This window comes from Ovis canadensis, chromosome 13 (genome assembly GCF_042477335.2).
Source record: "Ovis canadensis isolate MfBH-ARS-UI-01 breed Bighorn chromosome 13, ARS-UI_OviCan_v2, whole genome shotgun sequence".
Lineage (NCBI taxonomy): Eukaryota > Metazoa > Chordata > Mammalia > Artiodactyla > Bovidae > Ovis > Ovis canadensis.
This window is the reverse complement of record NC_091257.1, coordinates 66877662-66899135: the sequence shown is the minus strand read 5'-3', so window position 1 is coordinate 66899135 and position 21474 is coordinate 66877662. Positions and strand designations below refer to the sequence as shown.

Here is a 21474-nt window from a genome sequence, read left to right as displayed (position 1 = left end):
CAACTCTCTAATGATAGATACTACTAAGGACTTTACTAAGAAATTAGAAGAATTTTCATATATACTAGGCCAGGGTTCTTCAACTTCAGCAATACTGACATTTAGACCAGAACATTTTTTGTTGTGAGGAGCTGGCCTGTGTATGCATCGCAGGATGTTCAGCAGCTTCTCTGGCTCTACCCACTCTGCCCAGCTATTACAATAAAAAATGTCTTCAGCCAAATGTCCCTTGGGGGATAAAACCCTCTAGTTGAGAACCACTGCACTAGATCCACAGCAAGATTATTTCAACATCAGATTTTGCATCCCCCAGCTGCTTCACAAGAGCTATCTCTTGTCCATTTTGATTTGTCTATTCCTCTGTCTTCTGATCCATCTGGCAGACAAGTCATGATGCTAAGTATGTGATATCAAAGATAGCTCTTAGGCATCACCCCCACAAGCAGCATGACCACAGGGTGAGTGTCTCAAAGTGAGAAAAGGGGAATGTTAGCAGAAAGCCTGCATTGTAATCACAGGCACCATCATAAATTACAGTCACATAGAAAACAATGCCCAAAGACAGGGCTGGACAAAGAGCTTTGTTCCTAAACTGAAGATCTACATGAAATCTTCCTTGTTAGGAAAACCTTGCAGGCTCGTCCTTGATTCACAGTTAAAAGTGCTATCATATGACAACAGCATATAACATAAGCCGCCCAGCATGTAGAGGCAGTGGGAAATATACAGGAAAACTAGTACCTTGCCAAGAAGATATAATGTCAAACACTGATGTTTACCATTTCCTCTAAAACTGATTTATCCAATAAACATACGCTGAAAACTACTTGTCACTCAGTTCAGTTCAGTCATTCAGGCCTGTACGACTCTTTGCAACCCCAAGGACTGCAGCACGCCAGGCTTCCTTGTCTATCACCAACTCCCAGAGCCTACTCAAACGCATGTCCATCATGTTGGTGATGCCATCCAACCATCTCATCCACTGTCATCCCCTTCTCCTCCCGCCTTCAAACTTCCCAGCATCAGGGTCTTTCCCAATGAGTCGGTTCTTCATATCAGGTGGCCAAAGTACTGGAGTTTCAGCTTCACCATTAGTCCTTCCAATGACTACGCAGGACTGATTTCCTTTAGGATGGACTGGTTGGATCTCCTTGTAGTCCAGGGGACTCTCAAGAGTCTTCTCCAACACCACAGTTTAAAAGCATCAATTCTTCAGTGCTCAGCTTTCTGTACAGTCCAAGTCTCACATCCATACATGACCACTAGAAAAACCATAGCTTTGACTAGACGGACCTTTGTTGGTCAAGTAATGTCTCTGCTTTTTGATAAGCTGTCTAGGTGGGTCACAGCTTTTCTTCCAAGGAGCAAGCATCTTTTAATTTCATGGCTGCAGTCACCATCTGCAGTGATTTGGGAGCCCCCCAAAATAAAGTCTCTCACTGTTTCCATTGTTTCCCCATCTATTTCCCATGAAGTGATGGGACCAGATACCATGATCTTCGTTTTCTGAATGTTGAGCTTTAAGCCAACTTTTTCACTCTCCTCTATCACTTTCATCAAGAGGCTCTGTAGTTCTTTGCTTTCTGCCATAAGGGTGGTGTCATCTGCATATCTGAGGTTATTGATATTTTTCCCGGCAATCCTGATTTCAGTTTGTGGCTTCATTCAGCCTGGCATTTCGCATGATGTACTCTGCATGTAAGTTAAAAAAGCAGGGTGACAATATACAGGCTTGACTTGACATACTCCTTTCCCGATTTAGAACCAGTCTGTTGTTCCATGTCCAGTTCTAACTGTTGCTTCTTGATCTGCATACAGATTTCTCAGGAGGTAGGTTAGCTGGTCTGGTATTCCCATCTCTTTCAGAATTTTCCAGTTTGTTGTGATCCACACAGTCAAAGGCTTTACCAGTCAAAGCAGAAGTAAATGTTTTTCTGGAACTCTTGCTTTTTCGATGATCCAATGGATGTTGGCCCCTGGAGAAGGCAATGGCAACCCACTCCAGTACTCTTGCCTGGAAAATCCCATGGACTGAGAATCCTGGTAGGCCATGGGGTCGCAAAGAGTCGGACATGACTGAGCAACTTCACTCACTTTACAATGGATGTTGCCAATCTGAAATCCAACTTGCACATCTGGAAGTTTATGGTTCACGTACTTGTCACTAGTCTATTATCTAGTAGGCAACCAAAAGCATATTACTTAACATATCAGCAAAGATGAAATGTTTTTCATTAATAAAAAGAGCAAAAATTTACTAGAGCTTCAGGCTATTTAAAAAATTTCCATAAAGGGACATTGAAATAAGCATTCAAAGGAATAAATCACGTAACTCTTCTCTCGCAGTCTACCAATATATACTTACCATCTAAAACTTCTTCAGAAAACCCTGTTTTCTCAAAATCACTGGCATTTTGATTGTACAAACCAAGCAGAAGATAATTTGCCAGCTCTCTGCAGCCTTCATTGTACCTGCTATCGATTCCTGCAAGACAAAGAAGGCTCTGATCAGTTGTATTGTACTATGGGAGAAAATGAGTCCCAATAGTTTGTCCCTGCTCAGCAAAACTATGATGGTTAAGTTAAAGGTAGCATCTCAGACCAGTTTTGTGCCAGAAACCAAACTAAACAACTCTCTGTGAAAGAAGTGGCCTCAGCATCAAGTATTCTTACATGGATTCAGTATCTGTATACCTGAGATGGTGAAATGGCACAGAATACAGAAGTTATTAATTTAATCAAAAAAATTTTTGAGGATAGAAGTTACCAGAAAATACAGTCCACACCCTGTCAGAAGTGGTTAAAGATTTTGTAATACTTCCAGTTGGAATAGGACTAGGCATCAGAAAAAGTATTTTTTTCTCAAGAAGACCTTTATCAAAACACATGAAATCAAATAGAGGAGAATTAAGGTGATTTGAGAAGAACTCAAAGAAGTGAAAAGAAGACAAGTGAATGAAACTACAGACATCCATCTTCTCACAAATGTTTATCAGGCCCAAGGCCGTGCACCGTGCTGGATGCTGAAGCATGCAAGCATGCCTACATATGGTCCTCGTGAAGCTTACGTCTAATGGGGCTGGGTCAGAGACTAATGAAAAGGAAATTAAAATACCGCCTTCGTATCTGCCTTTCAATGCCACAGGCACATATACTATTTGGTTCCTGTATATGCGTAAAAGCTCAGAGCTATGGCTCTGGGCAAGAGGGACATGTCAAGGGCAGGGAGCAGTCTATATAAGATTGAAGGGAAGGGACTGGGGCAGAAGGAGCTCAAACAATGTAAATACAGCTGGAGCTTGGGAAACAGGACTGCCAATGGTTTTTCAGAGCAGTGAAAAGTAATGGGCATTCAGGCCAGTAGGGCTGAGAGGACTTCTATGGGAAGACTACTTTCTCAGCTAGATCAAAGCAGCACAGTCCTCTTCTATCCCAATCAACACTTCAGTGAAGAAAGGGATAAAAAAAAAAAAAATCAAAAGAAGGAATGACTTGACCTACATAACGCCTGAAGTTCAAAGTGCTAGAGTTAAAAATAACCAGTGGGGAACTTCCCCGGTGGTCCAGTGGTTAAGAATCCACCGTCTAATGCAGGGGATGTGGGTTCAATTCCTTGTTGGGGAACTAAGATCCCACGTGCCAAGGGGCAACTAAACCTGTGTGCCACAACTACTGAACCTGAGTGCTTCAACTAGAGCTTTGTCAGCTGGGAGGGTCTAAAAGCAATGACATCCCTGTAGCAAAGAGCATACACAGTGCCTAGATCTTGGTTTCTGATACAATTCTCCAATAATAGAAATCAGGGCTCCTTAAGAGCAATGGCTGTTTTGAGGACTGAAGCAGGTAATAGACAAAATAAGACTGGAGAATCTTATACTGTCAGAAAATACAGAAGTGCTAAACAGACTAAAACTTCGATGAGGATATATCAAAGGGAGGGACATAGGAGTCAACCAAAAAAGCTCCAAATGGTCAAGCTGATACAATTTGAAGTAGTAGTGGAATATAATCTAAAGTATAAATGAAATAATACTAGATTTTAACTCAAAGCATAAAATAAATATTCATGAATCAATACTGATACAAACAAATGACTGAAATAAATGAGGGAGAAAAGACAGATATCCCATGCATAAGAATTTCAAATAACTTATGTAGATACTACCCTCCTCAAGGCAACGGGGCATAAACCCTACTCCTTAGTGTGTAAGCTGCATAGTGACTTCTTCCCAGAGGACAGTATGGACAGAGGGGTGGGAAAAAAAATTTATAGTACAGAATCTCACAAACACTATCTCAGACAAGTGATCAAAGTCAATATTCACTGAAAAGTCTTGTTGTTAATATGTACTCTTGCTATCATGTGAAGAAAATGGCATGTTACTTCACTGGTCTTCCACTCCAAAGTCCACAACTTCAGTCTAATTATGAGAAAAACAAAAGAAAAATCCTAATAGAGGGATTTTTCTAGTACTAGTACTTCATTAGTACTCTTCAAAACTGTCATTAAGGTCATAAAAAACAAGGCAAGTCTGAGAAACTGTTATGGTCAAAAGAAGCCTAACAAGACAACTAAATTTCACATGGGATCCTGGAACAGAAAAAGGACATCAGGTAAAAACTAAGGAAATGTGAAGCAAGTGTGGACTTCAGATAATAATAATATATTAATACTCATTAATTGGGCTTCTCTGGGCTCAGTTGGTAAAGAATCTACCTGCAATGCAGGAGACCTAGGTTTGATCCCTGGGTTGGGAAGATCTCCTGGAGGAGGAGACAACCCACTCCAGTATTCTTACCTGGAGAATCCCACAGACAGAGGAGCCTGGCTGTGCCCCTATGCACAGAGTCGGACATGACTGAAGTGACAGAGCATGGACACACCACAGGGGAAACTGGATGAAGGGCACATGGGAATGCTGTACTATCTTTGCAATTTTTCTATAAATCTAAAAATTGTAAAAAAAATCTAAAATTGGGCTAAAAAATTATTTTTTTAAAATGGAACTCTCAAGAACTGCTGGTAAAAATATAATACATTAGAACCACTCTGCATGTAAATGCTTACAGTAGTTTTATTTCTAGCTCCTAACTGGTATATACATACAATAAAATAATAATTATCAATAAAAAGAGACATATTCTTGATAGATGCTACTGTATGGATGAATCTCAAAATAATTATCCTAAGTGGAAGAAGTCAGACAAAAAAATATATACTGTATGATTCGATTTATAGAAAACTCTGGGAAATGCAAACTAATGTATAATGACAGGAAGCATATTAGTAATTGCCTAAGAGTGGAGAAGAGACAGAATGGAGACCCTACAAAAGGACACAAGGAAACCTAGAGATAATGGCTATGTACATTATCTTGACTGTAGTGGTACTGTCACATGTATACACATATGTCACCCCTTAACGGAAGTAAAGTTCAATGCTGTAAAGAAATATACTGCATAGGAACCTGGAATGTTAGGTCTATGAATCAAGATAAATTAAACGTGGTCAAGCAAGATGGCAAGAATGAACATGAATCACTGAACTAAAATGGATGGGAATGGATGACCACTGTATCTATTACTGTGGGAAAGAATCTCTTAGAAGAAATGGAGTAGCCCTTATAGTCAATTAAAGAGTCCAAAATACAGTAATTAGGTGCCATCTCAAAAATAAAAGAATAATCTAAGTTCGTTTTCAAGGCAGGCCATTAAACATCACAGCAATCCATGCCTATGTCCCAACTACTAAAGCCAAAGAAGCTGAAGCAGAACGGTTCTCTGAGATCCATAAGACCTTATACAAACTAACCCCCAAAATAAGATATACCTTTCATCACAGGATTGGAACGCAAAAGGAAGAAATCAAGAGATACCTGGAGTAACAGGCAAGCTTGGCCTTGGGATACAAAATGAAGCAGGGCAAAGGCTAACAGTTTTGTCAAGAGAACATGTCATAGCAAACACCCTCTGCCAATGACACAGGAGACAACTATACACATGGAGAACACCAGATGGTCAACACTGAAATCAGACTGATTATATTCTTTGCAGCTGAAGATGGAGAAGCCCTAAACAGTCAGCAAAAATAAGACCCGGACCTGACTGTGGCTCAGATCATGAACCCTTTATTGAAAAGTTCAGCTTAAACTGAAGAAAGTAGGGAAAATCACTAGATCATTCAGGTAAGACCTAAATCAAATCCCTTATGATCATGCAGTGGAGGTGATGAAATAGACTCAAGGGAATCTATTCCTTATATATTATATTATATATTATGTAATCTATTCCTTATATATTATATTATTATAGAATCTGACAGACACAGTACCTTAAGAACTATAAACGAGGTTTGTAACACTGTACGGGGGGCAATAACCAAAACCATCCCAAAGGAAAGGAAATGCAAGAAGGCAAAGTGGTCATCTGAGGAGGCTTTACAAACAGCAGAGAAAAAGAAGAGAAGCGAAAGGCAAGGGAGAAAGGGAAAGATACACCCAAATGAATACAGAGTTCAAAAACTAGCAAGGAGAGATAAGAAAGCCCTCTTGAGTGAAAAATGCAAAGAAATTGAGAAAATCTAGAAAGGAAAAGATTAGAGATCTCTTCAAGAAAACAAGATGTCAAGGTAACATTTCATGCGAGGATGAGCATGGTAAGAGACAGAAACACTAAAAACCTAACAGAAGCAGATGAAATTAAGAAGAGGTGGCAAGAACACAAAGAAGAACTACACAAAAAAGATCATAATAACCTGGGTTATCATGATGGTGTGGTCAGTCGCCTAGGGACAGACATTCTGAAATGTGAAGTCAAGTGGGCCTTCAGTTCCGTTCAGTCAGTCAGTCGTGTCCTACTCTGCAACCCCATGGACTGCAGCATGCCAGGTTTTCCTGTCTGTCACCAACTCCCAGAGCTTACTCAAACTCATGTCCATTGAGTCAGTGATGCCATTCAACCATCTCATCCTCTGTCGTCCCCTTGTCCTTCTGTCTTCAATCTTCCCCAGTATCAGGGTCTTTTCCAATGAGTCAGTTCTTCGCATCAAGTGGCCAAAGTATTGGGAGTTTCAGCTTCAGCATTGGTTCTTTCAATGAATATTCAGGACTGATTTCCTTTAGGATGGACTGGTTGGATCTCCTTGCAGTCCAAGGGACTCTTAAGAGTCTTCTCCAACACCACAGTTCAAAAGCATCAACTCTTCGGTGCTCAACTTTCTGTGTAGTCCAACTCTCATATCCATACATGACTATTAGAAAAACCACAGGTTTGACTAGACGGACCATTTTGGGTAAAGTAATGTCTCTGCTTTTTAGCATGGCTGGTCATAGCTTTTCTTCCAAGGAGCAAGGGTCTTTGTCTGTGTATGTGTAATAAAGTTTTATTAAAGTATAAAAGAGAAAGCTTCTGACATAGACATCAGAAGGGGCCAGAAAGAGTGCCCCCCTGCTAGTCTTTAGCTGGATGTTACAGAGCTACCAGTGGGCTGCTAATTAGAGAAAGGGAATGTCTCAAAACTCAGAGCCTGGCACCAAGCCCCTTACCTACAACATGCATTTTGAGATAACATTGGCACAAGGTGAGTCATCCCAGGCCATAAAACTATTGCCATGAATCTTGAAGAAAGGCAGGTTTCCAAGTAAATATATAGTTTCATTAACATAGATTAGGAGAACAATGTATGAGTAAAACGTAGTGGTTTGTTCTGGGTCTTAAGCAGAACCAACTTGAAGAAAGTCTAGGGTAAATACATAGCTCATTAACATAGCTTAAGAAAAACATTTCCATAAGAAAAACACAACGGTTAGCTCAAGGTTTGAGAAAAGTTACGTCCAGGTAGAACCAGGTGTCATCTTGGCAACACAGACTTTTAAGAGAAAACTCTTTTTAAATTTGTGTAGAGAAGGGAAAAAAATCTGACAGTTTGTTTCCTCTTGCCGCTTAAGAGAGAGACAAAAAACGCCTGACACTTGCAGCCGATTTCCTCAGTTTGGAGACCCCTAGCCTTCCTGCCTGTTACCCTCTCATTCCCCCCTTTTCTTTTAGGAGAATTATGTTTCCTAGGGAAAGGGGGCATTGTTCTCGTCCAGTATTGCTTCCAAGCTGATAAGGAGTGTTGTGCCTAAATTGACGAGGCAACATATGCTCCTATCCCTCATACAGATGGTCTCTGATTCAGGGGCCCCAAGTAATAGTTGGAGGGAGGACCTAAATCAAATCTCTTATGATTGCACAGAGGAAGTGACAAATAAATTCAAGGGATTAGATCTGTCAGACAGAGTGCCTGAACAACTATGGACGGAGGTTCGTGACATTGTACAGGAGGCAGGGATCAAGACCATCCCCAAGGGGGCCTTGGGAAACATTACTACAAACAAAGCTAGTAGAGGTGATGGAATTCCAGCTGAGTTATAGCAAATCCTAAATGATGATGCTGTTAAAGTGGTGCACTCAATATGCCAACAAATTTGGAAAACTCAGCCATGGCCACGTGACTGGAAAAGGCTAGTTTTCATTCCAATGCCAAAGAAGGGCAATGCCAAAGAATGTTCAAACTACCATACAATTGCACTCATTTCACATGCTATCAAGGTAATGCTCAAAATCCCTCAAGCCTGGCATCAGCAGTATGTGAACAGAGAACTTTCAGATGTACACGCTGAATTCAGAAGAAGCAGAATCAGAGATCAAATTGCCAACATTTGTTGGATCATAGAGAAAGCAAGGGAACTCCAGAAAAACATCTACTTCTGCTTCATTAAGTATGCTAAAGCCTTTGACTGTGTAGATCACAACAAACTGTGGAAAATTCTTCAAGAGATAGGAATACCAGACCACCTTACCTGTCTCCTGAGAAATCTGTATACAGCTCAAGAAGCAACAGTTAGAACTGATCGTGGAACAATGGACTGGTTCAAAATTGGGAAAGGAGTACGAAAAGGCTGTATATTGTCACTTGGCTTATTTAATCTATATGTGGAGTACATCATATGAGATGCCAGATTGGATGAATCACAAGCTAGAATCAAGATTGATTCATACAGGGCAGCAAAGGAGACACAGATGTAAAGAACCAACTTCTGGATTCAGTGGGAGAAGAAGAGGATGGGATGATTTGAGAGGATAGCACTGAAACATGTACATTACTGTATGCAGAATGGATGATCAGCACAAGTTCCATGCATGAAGCAGGGCAACCAGGGCTGGTGCTCTGTGACAACCTGGAGGGGTGGGGTGGGGAGGAAGGTAGTGGGGAGGGGGTAGGGAGGAAGATGGTGGCAGGGGGTTCAGGATGGGGAGACACATGTATGTCTATGGCCAATTCATGCTGATGTATGGCAAAAGTCACCACAATATTGTAAAGTAATTATCCTCCAATTAAAATAAATAATAAAAAAGATTGCTGGGAGAAATATCAACAACCTCAGATATACAGATGATACCACTCTAACGGCAGAAAGCAAAGAGGAGCCTCTTGATGAGGGTGAAAGGGGAGAGTGAAAAAGCTGACTTCTAACTCAGCATTTCAAAAAACTCAGATCATGGTATCCAGTCCCATCACTTCATGGCAAACAGAAGGGGGAAAAGTGGAAACTGACGACTTTTATTTTCTTGGGGTCCAGAATCACTGTGGACAGCGATTCTAGCTATGAAATTAAAAGATGCTTGCTCCTTGGACGAAAAGCTATGGCAAATCTAGACAGTGTATTAAAAAGCAGAGACATCACTTTGTCAACAAAGGTCTGTGGAGTCAAAGCTACATTTTTCCAGTAGTCATGTAGGGATGTGAGAGTTGAACCATAAAGAAAGCTGGCACCAAAGAATTGATGCTTTTGGATTGTGGTGCTGCAGAAGACTCTTGAGAGTCCCCTAGACTGCAAGAAGATCAAGCCAGTCAATTCTAAAGGAAATCAACCATGAATATTTATTAGAAGGACTAATGCTGAAGCTGAAGCTCCAGTACTTGGGCCACCTGATGCAAAGAGCCAACTCACTGGAAAAAACCCTAATGCTAGGAAAGACTGAGGGCAGGAGACGAGGGTGACAGAGGATGAGACGGCTGGATAGCATCACACTGACTCAATGGACATGAATTTGAGCAAACTCTGGGAGATAGCGAAGGACAGGGAAGCCTGGCCAGCTGCAGTTCCTGGGGTCACAAAGAGTCAGAAACAACTTAGTGACTAAACAGCAACATACATATGTCAAAACTTATCACATTGTACACTTTAAACATATCAGTTTACTATACATGAATTAATACCACCATAAAACTGCTTTTTTACAAAGGTTAGCAGAAAATCAGTGAAAACATTTCCTATATCATAAGAACTAAATGGCAAATGCCAAAGTGGAGGGAGTTAAATTAGAGTTGCTAGGAAGGATACTGCAAGGGTTAGAAGGCTAAATTAAACCAACCAACTGACCACGAGATGCTATGATAACTCTAATTACCCCCAAAAGTAGAATTCACTAAACTCCTGAAGTTGTTTAAAAACATACAAGTGCCTCATTGACTTCTGGCTTCACGTTCACATACAGCTCTTTGTCCTAGAGGTTTACTAACTTTTTACCTTAAACTTCACACACCCACCTTCAAACATCAATTTCTGCAATATTTGTGTTTTCATTTTACATATATATATATATATATATCTGGTCTCATGGTATTCTTTAGGTTGACTCTTTTCTCAATCCTTTAGTATTTTATATTCAAGTTGCCCACATGATCAATTTTATGCTGTCTACTTTTACTAGGTCGAGCCTTAACTAACAGAAATAATAGCGTAAGTACAGTAACAAATAGGTGGTTTTATTCAAAAGTAAATTCACAGCAGAGAGAGCCCCCACCCCCTTTATTGGCTGCAGCTGGAAAGAGAATCCAGTGATTGTTGTTTCACTCCAAGTGAGTGATGGAGTCAAAATTCAAACCCAAAACCTGCTTGGCTCCAGAGTGCATATTTCAAACTCCAGTGTGTACTCTGTACACTGACTCTCATAAGTTTAAATGAAAGTGCTAGTAAGTGAAAAAATAAAATTATGCATAGACTATCTGAAGGGCAAAAAAGAAAGTGGTTCACTTCTGGTGGGAAGGAAATTAGAAGGCTGACAAACAACCTGACCTAAGCAAGTTTTATGACTCAATACTGTGAATGTAAATGAAAATGAGATAAAGGAGATTGATCTGACATAGAAAAATCTCCAAGATACATTTATCAAGTGAAAATTTTTTCAGTTAGGTTAGCAACAATGTACATGTTCCCTTTTGTGTTAAAAAAAATACAGTTGATGTTATCTCTTGGGGAGTGGAACTGGTACCTGGGATGATTAGAAAACTTCATTACTGTGTACTGTCTTAATTTCTCTTTCATAATAAAAGAAAGTGATAAAGAATAAACGTCCAATTCTGTCACCTTATGGTCCTAGGCAAGTCTGCTTCATCTCCCAGAGTCTCAGTTCCCTCCCCTTACAAGGATCACTGTGAAGAGAAATAACACATACAAAGTGCCTGCTCTGTGGTACAGGCTCCCTATTTCACTGATGTCAGTGGACTTCATTAAAACAGCAACAGATTTCAGGGGAACAAGGGCTGGGAGAAGAATACTAACTCACAGCTTGTCTCACAGTGATGACACTATTATTAATATCTTCCTGTGAACAGAAGCAAGTTTTCCCAGCCCTGAGTCCCAGCTTGTTAAAAACACTGACCTAGGATGCAGAGGATCCCGTCGGGTTGAGACTTGCTGCTCTGGGTCAAGATGCTCTGAACCTGGCGGAGTCGACTGCAGCTGCAATAAGAAAAGAAATCAGCTCCCTGAGTGCCAGCACGTGAAGGCATGAGGAAGAAAATAAGCAAGTGATGGAAACTGGTCCCTGTCTGCCTTTGATGTCAGAATCATAAAAAGAAATTATGTATTCTTTTTTCTAATATTTTTTGGAAGAGATTATGCAGAATTGGTCTAAAGACTAAGTCTGAACTGCTGATTATAAACTGTATGGTCAGTGGCTCTCTCATTCAACAAAGGATGGAAACAAAGGCTCTCTCATAAGCAATGCTAGACAGGACTAGAAACCAATAGCTGCCCAGAAGAACCTCCAATGTCTTAATTTTGAAGATTATCAAAGAAGAGTTTCTACACTAATTTGTCCTAACTGTGGACCTTACTGATCTGTTAAAAACAAAAACCAAGCAGATAAAAATCAAACTAAGGATGAGTGTCATCACAACTACCCCCATAAGTGTGTCAGTATATGGTACTTCTTGCTGTATCATTCTGCCAACTATGCCAATTGTCTTGCTGTTCACACTGTTCACTGAACCCAGGGTAGCCAAGGGGTGCGTGGGCAAGCTGGAAAAAGGAGCTGTGGGAACTGCTGCTGCTGCTGCTAAGTTGCTTCAGTTGTGTCCAACTCTGTGCGACCCCATAGACGGCAGCCCACCAGGCTCCCCCGTCCCTAGGATTCTCCAGGCAAGAACATTGGAATGGGTTGCCATTTTCTTCTCCAATGCATGAAAGTGAAAAGGGAAAGTGAAGTTGCTCAGCCATATCTGACTCTTCGCGACCCCGTGGACTGCAGCCTACCAGGCTCCTCCGTCCATAGGATTTTCCAGGCAAGAGTACTGGAGTGGGGTGCCATCGCCTTCTCTGCAGACATGTTTAATTCTCTCTGGCTGGCATAGCAGCTGTAGGGCAGCCATGCTGCATTCTCTCTTGGTTGACCCAGTGGACACAACCATAACACAGCCTCAAGGGCTTTTCAAGTGGAAATTATACAGGTTTACAAAACAAAAATGGCCCGTGACCAAGTGGGTACGTTGTGATGCACGTGGGCAGTGCTGTAAGTCATCTCAGCTGTTACATAACCATATATTTACAAAAGGTGGGGGTGAGACAGCGGTGATGACCACCGCCATCTTGGCTAATTCACTCTTTCTCTACAGAACTGCTCCATTTCTGTGCAAATCTCTGATTCCACTGATGTTACATACTCTTCCTTCCAAACAAAGCATAAGGAGAGGTACTTCCAAACACTGATATCACTTCTAAGGACCCCATGCTTTCCATATCAACCCCTTCTCCCTCTCAGATTCTGAGAGTGGTTCACTTTCCTGCTTGAGACTGATCCTTCCATAGGGTCTGTCCACATCACCTTCTGGTCCAAGATCTGTCTCCGCTATTCATCCCTTAAGGCTCTTTTATTAATTTGCCCCCCTACAGTCAACATATTCCCAATCCTTGTTGTTGTTCGGTCACCCAGGTGTGTCTGACTCTTTGCAACCCATGGACGCAGCACACCAGGCCTCCCTATCCCTCACCATCTTCTGGAGTTTGCTCAAGTTCATGTTCACTGCTTCAGTGATGCCATCCAGCCATCTCATCCTCTGATGCCCTGTTCTCCTTCTGCCCTCAATCTTTTCCAGCATCAGGGACTTTTCCAATGAGTCAGCTGTTCTCACCAGGTGACTAAAATACTGGAGCTTCAGCATCAGTCCTTCAAGTGAGTATTCAGGGTTGATTTCCCTTAAGATTGACTGGTTTGATCTCCTTGCTGTCCAAGGGACTCTCAGGAGTCTTCTCCAGCACCACAGTTCGAAGGCATCAATTCCTTGGTGCTCTCCCTTCTTTACGATCCAGCTCTCACAACCGTACATGACCACTGGGAAGACCATAACCTTGACTATATAGACCTTTGTCAGAAGAGTAATATCTCTGCTTTTCAACACACTGTCTAGGTTTGTCATAGCTTTCCTGCCAAGAAGCAATCGTCTTCTGATTTCATGGTTGTAGTCACCATCCGCAATGATTTTAGAGCCCAAGAAGAAATCTGTCACTACTACCATCTTTTCCCTTTCTATTTGTCATGAAGTAATGGGGCTGGATACCATAATCTTAGTTTTTTTAATATTTAGTTTTAAGCTGGCTCTTTCACTATCCTCCTTCACTCCATCAAGAGGCTCTTTAGTTCCTCTTTGCTACCTAGAAGCCCTACCACATCATCATTATCTAAGATTCTCCATAAACCTACTACAATAACTGTTCCATCCAAACAGTCAGACTTCATCCTCACTCCTCTGTTCGGGTACACTTGTCCTATACTCACCCAAGCAATAGTATTTCCAGCTAAATAACACCATTTCCATGTCTTGAATTCCCTTTTCCCTCTGTTCTTTCTGATGTTCCCACATACCAAGTCCATGACTTAGTGGTCCTTATCACCATCTTCCTTCAAGACGTTCACCATCTTCTACCTAATACCAAACCCAGACAAAGATAGCACCAAAAATATAGAAACATACAAATAAATATCTGTCATGAATACAGATATAGAAATCCTCAATAAAATATTAGTAAATATATGTCAACAACATATAAAAAGAATTACACACTGTGGCCAAGAGGGATGAAGGTCTGGAAATCAATCAATATAATCCCTAATCTAACAGGCTAAAGAAGGAAAAAAAAAATCATATGACCACATAATTGATGCAGAAAAATCTGAAAAAATTCAACACCAATTCATAATAAAAAAAAAACTTAGAAAACTACAAATAGATGAGTTTCCTCAAATTGATAAAATCAATTTTGGTTTTGATACCAAAAAAAAACCCCTCCAAAGCAAATTCTGGAATATACTCAATGGTAAAAAAAAAAAAAAAAAGGAACAAGAAAAAGATGTATGTTCTCATTAACCTATTCAACATAATACTGGAAGTTCAAGCCAATGCAATAAGGCAAAAAAAGGAAATAAAAGGTATACAGATAGAAAAGGAAGATATCAAATTATTTGCAGAGATGACACATGACCTATATAGGGAATCTCACAGAATCTACAAAAAAATCTTAGAATAAGTGAGTTCAACAAAGTCATAATATCAACATATAAAAATCAACTGTATACATGAACACACGGACCAAAATTAAAAATACAGTATCATTTAAATATAAACCTAACAAAACATGAACAGGACTTACATGCTAAAAAATACAAAACACTGATAAAGGAAACTGAATAAGATCTAAGTAAGTGGAGACACGTAATATATTTATGGACTGGAAAACTCAACATAATATATATGTCAATTCTTCTCAAATTGATTTATAAGTTTAACACAATTCCTATTAAAATCCTAGCAAGATTTTTTACAGACAAAGACAAGATCCCTCTAAAACTTATAGGGAAAAGCAAAGGAACATTCAAAGATAGCGAAAACTTTTTAGAAAATGAATAAAGTGGGAGGAATCACTATGTCTGATGTCAAGACATATTATATAGCTAAAGTAATCAAGACTGTGGTTTTGGCTAAAAGATACATAGATCATAGATCAATGGAATGGAACAGGAACAACAGAAATAGACCCACAAATAAGCCAAGTAATATTTAAGAAAGCATGAAAAGCAACCCAAGAGAGGAAAAATAGTCTCTTCAATAAATGGCATTGGAACAACTGGATATCCATAGACAAAAACATGAACCTTAACCTAAACCTTATAACTGGCACAAAAATTAACTCAAAAGAGATCACGGATTTAAAAATTTATATATAAAATCTTTAAAAGAAAAGAGAAGAAAACATTCAAGACATAGGATTTAATGAAATTCTTAAGACTTAATACCAAAAGTATGATCCATTAAAAATTGATCCATTAGACTTCACCAAAATTTTAAACTTCTGCTTTGTGACGCTATTGAGAGAAAGAAAAGGCAAGCTACAAAATGGGAGAACATATTTGCAAATCACTTATCTGAAAAAACAGAATACAAAAGAAACTCTCAAAACTCAGCAGCAAAAAAACACTCCAATTAGAAAATAGGTCAAGGTATAAAGAAAATTTTCTCAAAGTGGATAGAGAAATGTCACATAAACACATGAAAACAGATTCAACATCATTATCCATCATTGTTGTTGTTGTTCAGTTGCTAAGTCATGTCCGACCATTTGCAACCCCATGGACTAAAGCACGTCAGGCTTCCCTGTCCTTCACTATCTCCCAGAGTTTGCTCAATTCATGTCCATTGAGCTGATGATGCTATCTAACCATCTCATCCACTGCTGCCCCCTTCTTTTTCCTTCAGTCTTTCCCAGGATCAGGGTCTTTTCTAATGAGTTGGCTCTTTGCATCAGGTGGCCAAAATATTGGAGCTTTAGCTTTGGCATCAGTCCTTATGAATATTCATAGTTGATTCCCTTTAGGATTGACTGGTTTGATCTCCTTGCAGTCCAAGAGACTCTTAAGGGTCTTCTCCAGCACCACAATTCAAAAACATCAGTTCCTTGGCACTCAGCCTTCTTTTTTTTTTTTTTTTTCTTTTTCTTTTTATTTATTTATTTATTTTTTTTTTAATTTTTAGTTTTTTATTTTTTAAATTTTAAAATCTTTAATTCTTACATGCATTCCCAAACATGAACCCCCCTCCCACCTCCCTCCCCAGAACATCTTTCTGGGTCATCCCCATGCACCAGCCCCAAGCATGCTGCATCCTGCGTCAGACATAGACTGGCGATTCAATTCACATGATAGTATACATGTTAGAATGTCATTCTCCCAAATCATCCCACCCTCTCCCTCTCCCTCCGAGTCCAAAAGTCCATTATACACATCTGTGTCTCTTTCCCTGTCTTGCATACAGGGTCATCATTGCCATCTTCCTAAATTCCATATATATGTGTTAGTATACTGTATTGGTGTTTTTCTTTCTGGCTTACTTCACTCTGTATAATCGGCTCCAGTTTCATCCATCTCATCAGAACTGATTCAAATGAATTCTTTTTAACGGCTGGGCACTCAGCCTTCTTTATGCTCCAACTCTCACAACCCTACATGACTACTGGGAAAACCACAGCTTTGACTATATGGACTTTTGTTGACAATGTGATGTCTCTGCTTTTTAATATGCCATCTAGGTTTATCATAACTTTCCTTCTAAGCAGCAAGCATCTTTTAATTTCATGCCTGCAGTTACTGTCAGAAGTGATCTTTGGAGCCCAAGAAAATAAAATGTCATTGCCTCCACTTTTTCTCTTTCTATTTGCCATGAAGTCTATGGCCATATCACCCTGAACGCACCTGATCTCACCTATTTGCCATGAAGTGATGGGACCTGATGCCATGATTTTAGTTTTTTTAAAAAATGTTGCGTTTCAAGCCAGCCTTTTCACTCTCCTCTTTCACCCCCATCAAGAGGTTCTTTAGTTCCTCTTCGCTTTCTGCTATTAGAATTGTATCATCTGCATATTTGAGGTTGTTGATATTTGTCCCAGCAATCTTGATTCCAGCTTGTCATTCATCCAGTCCAACATTTCACATGATGCGCTCTGCACAGAAGTTAAATATACAGGGTGACAATACACAGCCTTGTCATACTCCTTTCCCAAATTAGAACCAGTCAGCTGTTCCATGTTAGGTTCCGATTGTTGCTTCTTGACCCGCAAACAGGTTTCTCAGGAGACAGGTAAGGTGGTCTGGTGTTCTTATTTCTCGAAGAATGTTCCACAGTTTGTTGTGATCCACACAGTCAAAGGCTTTAGCATACTCAATGAAGCAGAAGTAGATGTTTTTCTGTAATTCCCTTGCTTCCTCTATGGTCCAGTGAATGTTGGCAATTTGATTTCATAGATTAGAGAGATGCAAATTAAAACCACAATGAGACACTACTATACGTCTACTACTAAAATAACAAATAGTGATGATATCAAATGCTGGTGATGATTCAGAGAAACTGAATCACTTGTAGATTTCTGAAGTAAATTAAAGACATCAATAACAGAAATACATTCATATTCCCACATTGGAACTTAATATAATATATAATATTATATATTTATTGGGGTATAATTGACTTACAATGTTGTGTTAGTTTCAAATGTACAGCAAAGTGAATTTGTTACAGAAATACATATATCCACTCTTTTTTAGACTCTTTTCCCATATAGGCCATCACAGAGTATTGAGTAGAGTTCCTTGTGCTATACAGTAAGTAGGTCCTTATTAGTTATCTATTTTATATATAGTAGTGCATATGTGTTAATTCCAATCTTTCAATTTATCCCTCCCCTCCAAGGAACTTTTTTTGAAGAAATAGAAAAATCCATCTAAAATTCACATGAAATCCCAAGGGACCCAGGATAGACAAAACAATATCGAAAAAGAAGGATAAGCTAGAAGACATACTTCCTAACTTTAAAAGCTATTACAAAGCTACAATAACCATTTAACAGTTTGTACTGGCATAAAGACAGACATATAGAACAATGGGATAGAATAGGGAGCGCAGTAATAAACCCTTTTTGTGACTGGCTTATTTCACTTACTAATAATATAAAGTGCTCATGGTCAAATGATTTTTGAGAAATGTACCAAGATTGAGAAAGGAGAGTTTTTTCAACAAATGATTTTGAGAAAACTTTATAGGGTAATTACTGATTAAAAAAAAAAAAAGAATTTGAACTCTGACTTTACACCATACACAAAATCTAACTCAGAATAAAGACCTAAATGTAAAACTATACAAAATTTTTTAGACGAAAACATACAGGAAAAGCCTCATAACACTGGATTTGGCAATGAATTCTTGTTATGACACCATAAACACAGCAGCATTATTCACAATAGTCAAAAGGTAAAAGCAACCCAAGTGTCCACATGTGCTAAGTCACTTCAATTGTGTCTGACTGTGTGTGACCCTATGGACTGTAGCCTACCAGACTCTGTCCAGGGGATTATCCAGGCAAGAATACTGGAGTGGGCTACCATCCCCTTTTCAGGGGATCTTCCCAACCTAGGGATTGAACCTATGTCTCTCATGTCTCCTGCACAGGCAGGCAGGTTTCTTACCACTAGTGCCACCTGATAAACTGTGGTATATACATACAATGGAATATCATTTGATCTTAAAAAGGACAGAAATTCTGACACATGATAATACATGAACAAGCCTTAAGGACCTTACAGTAAGTGAAATAAGCCAGTCTCGAAAGGACAAATATTGTATGATCCCATTTTTATGAGGTACTTACAACAGACAAATTCACAAAGACAGAAAGTAGAATGGCGGTTGCCAGGGGACGAGGGGGTGAGGTGGAGGGAAGGAGTGGGGAGTTATTGCTTAACAGGCACCAGAGTTTCAGTTCTGCAAGATGAAGAGTTCTGTGGACGGATACTGGATACTGGTGAATGTAGCACAGTAAGGTAGAAATACTCAATGCCACTGAACTGGACACTGAAAACAGTTTAGATGGCAAATTTTATGCATATTCTGCCACAGTTTAAAGAATTTTAAGTTTAAAGAAGCCAATGTCATGTAAAACAGAAAAAACAGAGAGGGAGAACTCTTGTAATAAAGAATAGTAAGTCAGTGCAACTTATTAACCTTAATTTGATTTAAACAAAACCAACCAACCAACCCAAGGGAAACATCTATAAGACATCTGACAAAAATCTGAGTTTGCCTTTGAAGTATATTACATACTAATAGAATATTATTATCTATTATCCAGGGCATATTCAAATTTACTATCAATTTTCTTAGCGGAGATAATATTATGGTGATTACACAGTAGAACGTCCTTTTTCTTAGCAGATGCATGAGGCAGTATTTAGGAGTGAAGTGCCATGATGTCTACAAATTGAAGAGTTTAACAGAAAAAAGAATGAAAAGAAAAGAAAAAGTAAAAATGCACACAGGCAAAAAGTCAAAACTGGTAAATCTAATTGATGGGTATATCCTTGTACTATTCTTTCATTTTTTCTGTATTGTTTGAACATTTTCATAAGAAAATGGGGCTGGAGGTAAGGGGGAACATGTGGAGTAACTCAGGGTTTTAGAAGTAGCAGAATTTAAACTGCAAGATGATTAAGATTAAAGTAAGAAAACTTTATCCCTGGGAAATGGTTGCCTACCCATCCCCACTTTCTCATGTTTAGTATAAGATTCATCTTGCAATCATTCTCTGCACTAGAAAGATTTCATTAAGTTGGTCCTTTGGTCCATTTCCCAGTCCTGGCTAACTACCAAAGTTACCAAGAGCATTTGAGTTTTCAAACTCAGAACCAGCCAGTGACAAAAAGCATTAACAGGGGTCATGTGACCAGGAAAAGCCAGTTCCCCAACTACTGCTATGGGAAGCCAAGACAGGAGCAAAAAGAGGGGTTTTTTTTTTGGTCAAATCAAGTAGAAGCAAATAAAATGTAGGAAGATCTTTCTCTTCCCAGAGTAAAACATTAATAACATTTTCTTGTAAAATGGGTAGATCTAAAGTTAGTTCTTTTTTTCCTTTGAACATTTTCTTGCTTCCCAAATTTAATTTTTGACTAGAACACAGTCTATTATTTATCACTGAACCATTAAACTTTTCATTTACTGAAATATTTATCTATTTAAAAAACACCTGTTAAGTATAAAGAAAACCACAATATTCATATTCCAAGCACTCAGAATTAACCTACATTAGTGCCTTATGTAAAGTATTAATTTATTGTCCTTTTTTATTTAAAAATCGAAACACTACATACGAAACTCAAGTTTTCACTATTCCCCACCCCCACAGGTAACCATTATGAGTTTTCTTTGTATCCACCCAGTTTTTTTCCCCTTTTTTTTTCAGTAGAAACATTCAGTTCAGTTCAGTCGCCAAAAACACACACCAAACCCAGCAACAGCACTGCCCTGTAGCTTTCAGGTCTACCTGAACAAAAGCTAGCACATCCTGAGTAGAAGGCCTGTGGTCACCTACAACATTACAAAGCTCCTCCTTTAGAATACCTGCAGAGGGTCACAAAACATGACTAAACAACAACAATGAACACACAGCAGACCCAGTAATACAGTTTCTATCAAATATGCTGCTTGTATACTCTACTATACTTCTCACTTTCATTAGATTCAGGCTCAAAATCTAGACATGACAGATGATACAGCAAAAGCAAGACCTAAACAGCAGTCTGCCCAGATCACAAGGCTGAGTAAACATTAACAGCATCAGAACCTGAGTGACCAACTATCCTGGCCCTGAACTTTTCTTTCTGATATACCTCACTGATTTCCTGACAACAAAGTTAGCCTCAGACACAGTATTTCTGAATTCTAAACAATCACTTCTGTTCTCCCCACCATCCATTTTATACTTAATAGTTAGTTCACTGCTCACTGCTGTTATAACAATTACTATATATATAGCTAAGTATATTTTGTTTGTGTTTCATTATCATGGTTCCCTGGAAATGGGAGAAATTTTGCAATTTTTATTTTTGTCTGTTTTTCTTCATAATTTATGCTTTTTGATTTTTAAAACCAAACTATTAAAACATGAACATATTCTCCTTATATGCTTTGTATTTTGGATGTTTTACAAAGTGAATGCTCATACCAATCTGAATCACTTCATCCTATAAAACTGCTGTGAACAATTTGATATAATACAGTTAATACATAGTTTGGGTGAGTTTTTTGGGGAAGAGTTGTTTTTCATTTCA

At 39.1% G+C, this 21474-nt stretch overlaps 1 protein-coding gene across 7 annotated transcripts in view; it reads right to left on the bottom strand.

Moving 5' to 3' along the window:
* DNAAF9 (dynein axonemal assembly factor 9) overlaps window positions 1-21474 on the bottom strand; it is a 173396-nt gene that overhangs the window by 136070 nt on the left and 15852 nt on the right. For 5 of the 7 annotated variants that reach the window (XR_011248201.1, XM_069548086.1, XM_069548087.1 and 2 more), the window contains exons 2-3: window positions 11710-11789; window positions 2366-2485 (exon numbers count right to left, since the gene is read on the bottom strand). Coding sequence is in view for 4 of the 7 variants with exons in the window: in XM_069548086.1 (XP_069404187.1) it covers window positions 2366-2485; window positions 11710-11789 (200 nt within the window). In the remaining 3 variants the exon portion in view is untranslated. The remainder of the gene's footprint in view (window positions 1-2365; window positions 2486-11709; window positions 11790-21474) is intronic. The other 2 variants (XM_069548090.1, XM_069548091.1) reach the window with 1 other exon arrangement.